Genomic DNA, 12,878 nt, shown 5'->3' on the forward strand with positions numbered 1-12,878 from the left:
CCGGAGGAAACCCACCTGGTCACAGGAAGTACATGCAAACTCCATGCAGACAGCTCCCGAGGTCAGGATTGAACCCAGATCTCAGGCAGCAACTCTACCTGCTGTACCACAGTATGTTGCCCTTAGTAGCAGGTCAGTGGGAGAGTCCAATTTTCTCGGTTTTTTTCTCCTGAATATTCTTGATTTATTCAGTTCTCACTGCTCAATGAAGAATTCAATCAAATTTGACAACTGAGTTTGTTAACATTGGTTCTGTTGAATCATTGTAGTTTCTGCATTGTAGTTGCTATACTTAATTATTTTTTAAATCAAGCAGAATCTTTCTTTAAACTTTTCTCTCTTTGCAATCACTGGTTGATTTATGAATGTTATTCATCTCCCTGTAAAACAAGTTCCATATTTTATTTGGCATGATGATAATTAGATCCTTGGCACATGACAGCAGGCAATTGTAACATGATCAAATGTAATCAAACTTCACGCAGTGCCACATCATTGAATACATGAAATATTAAAGACAACAAAACAGCTGTCAGCTCTTCAGCTCAATGTGCTTAATTCTCAGCAAACCATCAGCTTTATTTCGTTGGCCACACAATTGTCTTAAATGCCTAGTTTTCAGACTTGGCCTTTCTACAACTAGAAAAGTTTACAAGTTCAGGTTCACAAGACACAGGAGCAGAAATTGGCTATTCCGTGGCTGATCTATCTTTTCCTCTAAACCCCCATTCTCCTGCCTTCCCCCTGTAACTTTTAGACTTTAGCCACCGAGTTGCCCAGCGATCACCTCATTCACTAACCTACACATACTCGGGCCAATTTTACAACTTACCAAAGAAAATGAACATACAAACCTGCATGTCTTTGTGGGAGGATACCGGAGCACCCGGAGATAACCAAAGCGATCACAGGGACAATGTACAAATTCTGTACAGACAGCACCCGTAGTCAGGATTGAACCCGGGTCTCTGGCACTGTAAGGCTTCAACTCTACTGCTGCGCCATTGTGCCGCCCCCTAAACTTGACTTGGTCTCCACTGCTGTCTGTGGCAATGAATTCCACAGATTCACCACCCTCTGGCTAAATAAATTTCTCCTCATCTCCTTTCTAAATGCACGTCCTATTCTGAGGCTTAGCCCGCTGGTCCTAAACTCTCCTAGTAATGGGAACAAAGGGGATTTGGAAAAGAATTGTGGAACAGATGCAGGCACAGCTAGCTGCCAGTAGTAAAGTCCTCCATGGATCTATCATCCAAAAGCAATAGGTTTTTGACATGTTCTAATGACCATTAACCCCAGATTCTCCTCAACCAACCTGGTCATTCTTTCTTCCCCCTGTTCCCGAATGGCAGAAGGTACAGAAGCCTGAAAGCACACAACACCAGACTCAGGAACAGCTTCCTCCCCTTATCAGTCTTCTGATGGTCCTTCCATAAGCTGGGGTACTGTCCAATTCACCTCAACACCATTGCGGACATTGGACTACGTCTATGGAACTGAAGCCATGATCATATTGAATGGCGGTGCAAGCTCAAAGGGCCGAATGGCCTACTCCTGCACCTATTTTCTATGATTTTATGTTTCTAAGCGCTGCAATACTGAGAACTATATTCTGTACTCTGTACCTTTCCCTTTGCTCCATCTATTGTACTTGAGTTTGGCTTGATTGTATATTTAGTTTTGGTTCAGTTCAGTTTAGTTTAGAGATACAGCGCAGAAACAGGCCCTTTAGCCCACCGAGTCCGCACCAACCAGCGATCCTGCACATTAACACTATCCTACACAGATAGGGACAATTTACACTTATACCAAGCCAATTAATCTGGAAACCTGGACGTCTTTGAAGTGTGGGAGGAAACCGAAGATCTTGGAGAAAACCCACAGGGTAACGGGGCAAACGTACAAACTCCCTACAGACAGCACCCGCAGTCAGAATAGAACCCGGGTCTCTGGCGTTGCAAGTGCTGCAAGGCAGCAACTCTACTGCTGCGCCACCGTGCTGCCCCATGATTGTATTTATGTGTAATATTATCTAATTTGTCTGGATAGCATACAAAGCCAAGGTTTTCATAGTATCTCAGTACACCTGACAATAATAAACATATGCACTGAAATTTGCCACTGCAACACTAGTCAAATAATCTGTCCTGGACAAGCATTGGGTAGACCAAAGAATTAGTGTTATGATTTCATGCCTCACCTTTCCCCGCCATCCGTCTGCCATCTCACCCCATTGAGCTCAGCGGAACTGTTCGCAACCTTGGTATCTACATGAATACCCAAGGAGGCTTCTAGTCCAGCCGCATCACAAGGTTTCAGTTTATTGTTGTCTCGTGTACAGTGAAAAGCATTGTTTGCTGTCTGTGGGGGCCAAATCATTGGGTATTTTTAAAGCAGAGATTGATAAGTCCTTGATTAGTAAGGTGTCAAGGGTTATGGGGAGAAGGCAGGAGAATGGAGTTGCGAGAGATACATGATTGAATGGCGGCATAGACTTGATGGGCCGAATGGCCTAATTCTGCTCCTATGACTTATGCTCTTGGTAACATGTTCAGTACAGACATTGTGGGCTGAAGGGCCCGTTCGTGTGCTGTACTGTTCAATGTTCTATGTTCTATCCCCATTTCATTAACTTTCATTTGGAAAGCAGTTGGAAATGTTTTTTTTCATTGTTTGATTTCCATCTAGTTTATTATTTATAATCTTGCCTTTTATCTATTCCGATATACTAGCTTTAGCACTGAAGGAAAACTAAATTGTTAGATTTTAAACATCCCTCAACTGACTTCAGCTGCCAAGACACTTTCCAGCACATCTATAAAAAATACCCAACTGAATCAGCATTTAGTCATAGTGGTTCACGAATGGGCTAAATTGTTAAATCAATCAATTTATCCACAAAACACAAAGAGCTGGAGGAATTCTGCAGGTCAGGCAAAATCTGTGGAGGGAATTGGCTGATGACGTTTCAGGTCAGGGGGAAATAAAAGGCAAAAGTAACACAGCGAGTGAGGCAGCATCGCTGGAGAACATGGAGCGGTGATGTTTCAGGTCAGGACCCTTCTTCAGATTACAGTCTCCGATCTATTTGGGCAGCACACAGTGGTGCAGCTGGTGGAGCTGCTGCCTCACAGCTCCAGAGTACTGTGTTCGACCCTGATCTTCAAGTTCAAGTGAGTTTGTCATGTGTCCCTGATAGGACAATGAAATTCTTGCTTTGCTTCAGCACAACAGAACATAGTAGGCATTGACTACAAAACACATCAGTGTGTCCATATACCATTATATAAATATATACACACATGAATAAATAAACTGATAAAGTGCAAATAACAGGTAATGGGCTATCAATGTTCAGAGTTTTGTCCAAGCCAAGTTTAATAGCCTGATGGCTGTGGGGAAGTAGCTATTCCTGAACCTGGTCGTTGCAGTCTTCAGGCTCCTGTACCTTCTACCTGAAGGTAGCAGGGAGATGAGTGTATAGCCAGGATGGTGCGGGTCCTTGATGATACTGCTAGCCTTTTTGAGGCAGCGACTGCGCTAGATCCCCTCGATGGAAGGGAGGTCAGAGCCGATGATGGACTGGGCATTGTTTACTACTTTTTGTAGTCTTTTCCTCTCAAGTTGCCGAACCAAGCCACGATGCAACCGGTCAGCATGCTCTTTACTGTGCACCTGTAGAAGTTAGAGAGAGTCCTCCTTGACAAACTGACTCTCCGTAATCTTCTCAGGAAGTAGAGACGCTGATGTGCTTTCTTAATAATTACAGCAGTGTTCTCGGACCAGGAAAGATCTTCAGAGATGTGCACGCCCAGGAATTTGAAGCTCTTCACCCTTTCAACCATTGACCCGTTGATATAAACGGGACTGTGGGTCCCCATCCTACTCCTTCCAAAGTCCACAATCAGTTCCTTGGTTTTGCTGGTGTTGAGGGCCAGGTTATTGTGCCGGCACCATATGGACAGTCGCTCGATCTATTTGGCTTATTTGGCGGTTGTATTGACATCATTTGAGTTTGTTAAAATAAATTGAGATGCAGCAACCATGTATGACCATGTTAAAAAAAGTTAAAGAAATCCCAATCTGAAATGTCGTCCATCTAAGCCCTCCAGAGATGCTTCCTGAGCTGAATGGAGTTGCTCCAGCACTCTGTATTCGACGCAAGAATTGAGCAGCTACATACAGTTCCTTGTGTCTGAAAGTTCTGCATTTGAACATAATTTTTTTTGATTGATCGACCGTTCGATGAAAGGTACAGAATTGAAAGAGACCCTTCGGCCCACCAACTCCACACTGACCATCAATTACCCGTTCACACTAGTTCAATGTTTCTCATACACTCCCTACACACTAGGGTCAAATTAGAATGAGGCAGCAGTTCTACCGCTGCGCCACTGTGCCGCCCCTAATTCATGCAGCGCAATTCATACAAATCATTTCATGTATCAAGCAGCTCAAGAACCTGCTTAAATGTCAAATTGTAAGTAACTGATGCAGGCATTAATCACACTCACAATATAATGAACAGTAGCTCTGAAATTTAACTTCATCACAAGCATCAACTCTCTCTTCCCAAACCAAAATTATCCTTCCACAGCATCAGCAAGCAGGTTTAACCAAGGTGTCCAACTCAATTTTACAAACATCTTTCTGTCCCCTTAAGTTGATTGGTGCAGGGTTTACCTCTTTATTTCTGACACTGGCAGGCAGGTGGAACTTGTGTAGATGGGACAGGTTGGTCAGAGTGGGCAAGTTGGGCCGAAGGGCCTGTTTCCACACTGTATGACTCTATGACACTGTATACCGAGGTACTGTGAAAAGCTTTTTAGTCATGTGCGATGCAGTCAACGGAAAGACTATACATGATTACAGTCCACCCGTCCACAGTGTAGGGTAAAGATATAGGGTAAAGATATAGGGTAAAGGGTATAATGCTTAGTGCAAGGTGAAGTCCAGTAAAGTCCGATTAAAGATAGCCCGAAGGTCTCCAATGAGGTAGATGGCAAGTCAGGACTGCTCTGTAGTTGGTGATAGGATGGTTCATTTACCTGATAACAGCTGGGAAGAAACTGCTGCTGAATCTGGGGGTATGCGTTTTCACACTTCTATAGCTCTTACCTGACGGGAGAGGGGAGAAGAGAGAGTGTTTTTGCACTATATATTTTCTATGAACCTCCACATCCAATTGATCTTTCCTCCCTGTGAACATCATGTACATTCCACAGGAGAGATGACTGCACAACACATTTCTTACATTGTCGCTAAATTAAGCACATTAAAAAAGGGCCATTTATGAAACTAACTAAAATTGGAAGCATGAAAAACACAAATTGATGAGTAAAAAATGATTTCAACATTGTAATTTGATTTATTATCATTTAGATGATGTACTCTACTTTTAGATATTTTCCTATGCTGGTCTCCACAATTTATCTGTTACTGACTACATTTTTGTTTTCTGGCGATATTTAAGTGCAGTTTAAAGAGTTTGATTCTTACTTTAGCATCAGATAGTGACAGACTGGACCAGCTTCTGAACTGTCCATTCACCAGCTAGAGAGCTGTCCTGAACTCCAATCTACATAATTGGAGACTTTTGAACTATCTTCAATTGGTCTTTATCTTGCACATAAACGTTACTTCCTTTATCCTGTATCTGTACACTGTGGCCGCTGACTGGATAGAACGCAAAAAGCTTTCCCCTGTATTTCGTTACACGTGACAAAAGTAACCCAAACTAAACTAAAAGAAAATGAATCAGGATTCACGGACACGCAAATGGAAATTACAATCCAAATCCAGGAATTCCAACTCTTTTTCCCATCATCATTCATTTCTTAAAAGTGTTAATTCCTTTCCCTGCGGATTACAATTAGGAGGTTTCTCGCTGTGAAATGTGTTCTCCACAGTTTCAAATCCGATTTCCACTTAGAGATGGTAGAGCTGTTAATTCTCTTGCCAACATTATCTGTTGCTGAATAGTAACAAGGAAATGCAGATGGTGGTTTACAATAAAAAAAAGACACAAAATGCTGGAGTAACTCAGCAGATCCCATGTTCTCCAGAGATGCTGAGTTACTCCCGCACTTTGCGTCATTATCTGTAGATCAGCAAACAAAAAAGGAAATGCTTCAGGAAATGCTTCAAACAGAGACATACTGCAAAATGACACAATTAACTGTGAAGAAAGGAACTGCATATGCTGGTTTATACAGAAGATAGACACAAAGTGCTGGAGTAACCTATCTGACACCATTAACTGTTGGAAACACAAATAACTGCAGATGATCGTTTACAAAAAAATGACACAAAATACTGGAATAACTTAGCAGCTCAGGTAGTATCTGTGGCGAACATGGATAGGTGATGTTTCAGATCAGGACTCTACTTCAGGCTGAAAAAGGGACCGGCCCAAAATATAACGCAAATATCAGGTAGAAAGTTATAGAACCAAGATGTCATAGATTTAAGGTGATGGGGGAAAGATTTAAAAGGAATCTGTGGTGTAATGTTTTGACACAAAGGAACGAGCTGCCAGAGGAAGTAGTTGAGGCAGGGACTCTTGCAACGTTTAAGAAACAATTAGACAGGTTCACAGGATTATGCAGGAAGGTGGGACTTGTGTAGATGGAACAGATTGGCAGATGTGGGCAGGTTGGGCTGAAGGGCCTGTTTTCACACTGTATGACTATCACCTATCCGTGTTCTCCAGAGATGCTGACAGATCTGTCGAGTTATCATTAACTGTTTTTTCATTGGTTCGACTTTGGAAAGTCTAGAACCATCACTGCAATTTTAAATTTCAGATATCACTACTGGAGAACAAATACAATTCTGAAATGCCCCCCTCACACTCAGCTTGGGACAGAACGTTATTACACTTCAAGAAACATTCAACTGAAAGTGCCTTAGCGATAACATCTGTAGTTCATTTACAACACTGGAAATAGCTTTGGGTTAGAGTTACAGTGTGGAAACAGGCCCTTCGGCCCACCGAGTCCACGCCGACCAGCAACCACCTATCCTTTCTATCCGACATATTAGGGACAAGTTACAGAAGCCAATTAACCTACAAACTTGCACGTCTTTGGATCGTGGGAGGAAACTGGATCACCCTGCGAAAACCCACGCAGTCATAGAAAGAATGTAAAAACTTTGTACAGATAGTACCCAAGGGCAGGTTCAAACCTGGGTCTCTGGCCTTGTGAGACAGCAAATTTACTGCTGCGCCACCTTGCCGCTCAAAGTAGCATCCACATGAAAGAAAAATCAATCCAAAAGCATATGTATGGTGCATCATACACTTTGCACTGGACAGGAGAGCTCTGTCACAAGAGTTTAAAACACCCCTCTCTTTTCTGCATAAATGCTGCAATTTATACCAAAATTCAATGAATCCGAAGCAAAGCATAATTGGCCTAAAATACCAGATAATCAGAGATTTCATGATCATCCATTTGAAAGCAAAGATAGACTCAAAGTGCTAAACATTTGACAGGATGGGTGACATTTCGGGTTGGGATCCTTCTTCAGGAATTAGTTTGAAGAAATGTCCCAACCCAAAATATTACTTATCGTTTTTCTCCAGAGATGCTGCCTGACCCGCTGAGTTACTCCAGCACTTTGTGTCTATCTTCGGTATAAACCAGCAACTGCAGTTCCTTTCTACACATCTGATTGAAGGCCACTGGTTAGCAAACACATTTGATAATTTAGAAAGCCTTCATCTTTCAATACAGTGCAATCTTTGAGCAGATATTTAATCATTTGCCAAATAATATTTCAACTCAAATCTCCCAGTTTCACCTTTCACGACTTAAAGAAACAAACTCATTGTGAAGAATATGACATTAAGTTCCAGACCAACAAGCACGAGTTTCATTCATTTCTCTTAATAATGCTCTTTGCAACAAGTGGGATGTGTACACTAAATAATTCAAAGCTTACATCTCATCTGTGCGGAGAAACATTTAGCCTCTCTAAACAATCCAACCCACAAAATAAAAATGGCACAAAGTTGCCAAGACCTTCTTACCTGACACGATTGTCACAATATTTAATTATCTGAGGTAGATTAACATTAATAATTCTGGTAAGGTGATCAGACTCTGAAGTTGCAGTTCCAGACATCTCATCATCAGCTTTCTCGTAGCCCAAGGTCGAACAGCCTGGTGTTGAGACAGGAAAAGAAGCAACTCAGTGACTTGGAGCAAACAGAATGAGCGTTTGACTGATACCACATGATTTTAAAAGTTTGATAAAACATCGGGATTGTACTCACAGTAAATTAAGCCGATGAGAGTGCCACAAAAGCTCAGTATACAATGACTGACAGGCACATATTGTTTACAGCTACCAGCAGCCGCGCAGGTTTACTAAATAAATAACCTTCCCAGTGACAACAACGCCTTTTAGTACAAAAGGAATTATTTTATTAGACCAATGAGGAGATGGGAATTGATGGAAGAGGCAGCTGCACCAGTGAACGGCCAGCGTCCCAGTCAGATAAATGGCTGCAATGCAAAAGCAGACCAGGCCAAGTACATTTCCACTCAACCAGTGCAATAAATAATGCAAGCTGATAAGGAATACTTAAGTGGACACTAATGTAATAGTAAGGATTTCCATTTCCAATATCCTGGGATCCACAGAACTGCATGGCAGTGCACACAATAAGCCCATCTGTCAGCATTATACCCAGGCCTTTGCACCATAATTGCTTGCCTTTTTAAAATATATGTTTAGTCTGTGTATATGTATATATACACACACACAAACACACACACACACATATATACACAATGTATATCTTAAATATTAAAATTAAATATATATTTTTAAAAATCATATAGAATTTAAAAATATTTATGTATTTAAATTTAATATGTCAAAAAACACATTATATACACATATATACACACATATGAGTCTGAAGAAGGGTCTCGACCCGAATGTCAACTATTCCTTTTCGCCAGAGATGCAACCTAACCCACTGAGTTACACCAACATTTTGTGTGCACACACAGTGGCACAGTTTGTACGTTCTCCCTGTGACTGTATGGGTTTTCTCTGGGTGCTCCGGTTTGGGATCAGACAAACAGGTTTGTAGTTTACTTGGCTTCTGTAAATTATATATGATCCCTGGTGTGTAGGATAATGCTAGTGTCGCTGGTCGCCCCCGTACACTAGGCTCACACACACACACACAATTGTTGTTGTTTATTATAGTGCTTACAGAGTACTATGTTTACATATCTGCTGTCCTGTTCCGGGACATATGACAATAAAACACTCTTGACTACTTTTATAGATCAGATTAGACAGTCATTCCTATTAAGACTAGTGACATCAGGGACCTGTAACTTTGGCAGTAAAGACTTCAATAACTGCCGTTGTTAAGCTTTGTCAATGCAGTTCAAATAACATAGTTTATCCAAGTATTACCTCGTCAAACTGGATTTCAAAAGAGAAAATAGTAAAATGTGATGTGGTTGAGACAATTCTATATCCAAACAGCATCGTACATCAGCCCAGCTGCACAGTGAAAATGAATGGTGAAAACTTGAGTTAATGCAGGTTCATTGTTATGCAGGTTCGTTGTTTGTACTAATAATAAATATCATTAGTTTTATTATTAGTAAATATCTGCAGCTTTAATATATTGATTTAAGATATGTCCAGAATCTGATTAAACTCAAATGCTCTGTAAAGTGGCATAGCTGCGATTTGGGAATAGTTTGAATATTTTCTTGATTAGAGCTAAAAGGGCTAAAGTTTAAAGAAGATGCACAGAGCAAGTTGTGTTTTGCACAGAAGGTGGGGTGGGTGCCTGGCACACACTGCCAGAGGTGATGGTGATGAAGGCAGATATGACAGTGGCATGCAGGGAAGGGAGAGATATAGATCACATGCAGACTGAGATTTTGTTATTTTGGCATCATGTTCGGCACAGACATTGTGGGCCGAAGGGCCAATTTCCATGCTGTATCCCTAAACCAACAGGCCCTTCAGCCCACACCGAATAGCAATCACCCGTACACTAGTTCTACCCAGCATACATGGGATAACTTACAGAAGCCAATTAACCAACAAACCTGTACACCTTTAGAGTGTGGGAGGAAACTGGAGCACCTGGAGAAAACCTACGCGGTCAGAGGGGGAATGTACAAGCAACATCCGGAGTCACGATCGAACCCGGGTTTCTGGCAAAAAATGGTAACTGCAGCATCGCAATGCTTTCTTCACTTACACGCCAGTCTAGATTCGGTTCTCATGTCTAAAAGTGGGACAAGGGGCCTAACCTATTGACTGTACCTCGGGACATGTCAGAATAATCAACTCAACTAGAGAAGCCAAGATGAAATCTAATAAAAATATAAATCGCAAATACTTATTGGAAGTTATCTAGTTTCTCAAGAATATAAATATTAGATTGCAAACTAGAAGGTAAATTCACCCTGTCAAAAGGTTACTTGTAGACTTATTATAGCTATCATTTTCTAGCTCTGGTAAAATGTCAATATTTCAAATTATCATTATTTTCTATTTTTCTCCCCATTGTATACTATCCAGTTTATATTTGAGAATTTCGCCTTTCTTTTGTTTTCACTTAAGGTTTTATTGATTTTTCACAGAGATATATACAGAACAGTGCACCACCATCACCACAAATAAAACAAAATAAGAAAAACAACAATCAAAATAAAATAATAAAATAAATAGGGAGAAAAAGAGGTAAATAAATTTAAAAATGGGAATAAGACCGTGTGGTTCACTTACAAAATTAAAAAAAAAATTACATTGATTAGTTATCTGGAGATATTTCAATATTCGCACAAACATACCATCTAGTTCTATATAACACAGCCTTCCCAATTCTAGCTCGGCATTTATCTAGTTGGTGTCAAGGCTCAAATAAACGGACCATTTTTCCCAGATCTTCTCAAATGAATTCTCCTTGACTCTCAAGGAATATGTCAGTTTCTCCATAGTAAAGATGTCTTGCACAATTTCTAGCCACTGTTCCTGTTTTGGGTTTTTTTCATTAAGCTACTGCCTGGTAATGGCCTTCTTGCTACAAGCAAAACTTTAATCAAATAGGTATCTTCTATCTTTACAATATCTTTAATGTGCCCCAGATACATCACAGGGCAGGTATTTGGGATTTTATAACCCAAGATATTTTTAACAGCTACGTTAACATTTTCCCAGTATGGCCTTATCTTTACACAGTTCCAGAAAATATGCAAGTGGTCTGCCTCCATACTCCCTCCCGCACAGCCTCCAACAGTGTTGTTGTACAGCAAGTTACTTTTTATTTTGGGTTATAAAAAAGCGAGTTAGATTCTTCCAGCAAAATTCTCTCCATTCTAGTGAGCTTGTGGATGAACATTGTGTTTCACACATTTGATACCATTCTTCTTCTGTTATTTGAATTTTTAATTCTGCTTCCCATTTTGTTTTTATGTAGATCATTGATTCTCCCTCACTTCCCACTAGAGCTTGGTAGAAAGCAGAGATGACACGAGACCCCTTCTGTTTGTATGCATCCACAATCATCTTGAAAATATTTGAAGTTTCATTTAGTTCTGGCCTTATCTCTTTTGTAAAGTAGTCTCTTAATTGCAAGTATCTAAGACCATACTTTGACTTTAAATCTTGGAAGCTCATAAACTCGCCATTTTCTGTAACTGTATAGAGTGCCGTTATGCTTTTTTGTGCCCATTCTTTGAATTTTGAATCATACACCCCTGGCTTAAACTTTGAGTCATATGCGAACCACTTCAATTTGTATTTTTCCACTATAACATTCCATATTTCTAACGTAAATGCTACTATTGGATCCATAGCATGTCTCAAAGCCCCCTCACCATTTGTCTCCCACCAAAATCTGGGTCTGGTAACCCTGTATCTCCCTTTCCATTTTTTTCCATCGAGATTCATAATCAGGTCTACACCAACAAGCCAGAGGTCTGAGTTGAGCTGCATAAAAGTATTTCCTCAGATTTGGTAAAGCCATTCCACCCTTGCTTTTCGGCAGTTGAAGTGTTGTTAGTTTTATTCTTGTTTTTTTGCTATTCCAAATGAATCTAGAGATCATCTTATCCCAGGCTATGAATTGTCTCTGGGAACATTAATTGGGAGAGATTGGAATAAATATAGTAGTTTAGGTAGGATATTCATTTTTACCGTTTGTATTCTGGCACTGAAGTCTAGAGGAAGGGTAGACCATCTTTCAACATCCTTCTTGATGTTTTCTTCAATTTTGTTATAATTAGTTTCAAACATGTTGGAAAGTGTTTTGGTTATAGTTACACCAAGATACTGCATCGTTTTTGAATTCCATTTCAAATTATATGCATCTCTGATTTGTTGGAATGGAGAATAATTGAATGAAAGAATTTGTGTTTTTGTTATATTCAGTTTATACCCTGAGTAGTATCCATATGTTTCAAAGAGGTTCATTAAGTTTGGGAGACATATATCTGGTCGTTCAAGAAAAATAATGACATCACCAGCGAAAAGACCAATGATATGTTCTTTCCCCCCAATTTTGTCCCCCTGCAGGTCTTCTCTCTTCCTTATTGCTTGTGCTAAGGGTTCAACATACAAAACGAAGAGAGTAGGAGAAAGACAGCATCCTTGTCTTGTGCCCCTCTCTAACTGGATCCTTTTTGATAGGTTTCCATTTACCTTAATCCTAGCTGTAAGCTCCTGATATATTGTTACACCGAATTACATCTTCATTGAAACCAAATCTCAGTACTTCATATAAAAATACCCAACTAACACTATCAAAGGCTTTTTCTGCATCTAAACTGACCAGGACCATATTTGTATCCTTTTTTTTTAGCATTATTCACAATGTGAAGGGTTCT

At 40.3% G+C, this 12,878-nt stretch overlaps 1 protein-coding gene across 6 annotated transcripts in view; it reads right to left on the bottom strand.

The window, feature by feature from the left end:
* The window catches only part of atp8a2 (ATPase phospholipid transporting 8A2), a 279,736-nt gene that overhangs the window by 211,764 nt on the left and 55,094 nt on the right, over window positions 1–12,878 (bottom strand). For 4 of the 6 annotated variants that reach the window (XR_004412354.1, XM_033022781.1, XM_033022782.1 and 1 more), the window contains exon 2: window positions 8,036–8,168. Coding sequence is in view for 4 of the 6 variants with exons in the window: in XM_033022781.1 (XP_032878672.1) it covers window positions 8,036–8,168 (133 nt within the window). In the remaining 2 variants the exon portion in view is untranslated. Of the gene's footprint in view, window positions 1–5,048; window positions 5,119–8,035; window positions 8,169–8,281; window positions 8,509–12,878 lie in introns of those variants that run through there. The other 2 variants (XM_033022783.1, XM_033022785.1) reach the window with 2 other exon arrangements.

Source organism: Amblyraja radiata, chromosome 6, assembly GCF_010909765.2.
Source record: "Amblyraja radiata isolate CabotCenter1 chromosome 6, sAmbRad1.1.pri, whole genome shotgun sequence".
Taxonomy (NCBI): domain Eukaryota; kingdom Metazoa; phylum Chordata; class Chondrichthyes; order Rajiformes; family Rajidae; genus Amblyraja; species Amblyraja radiata.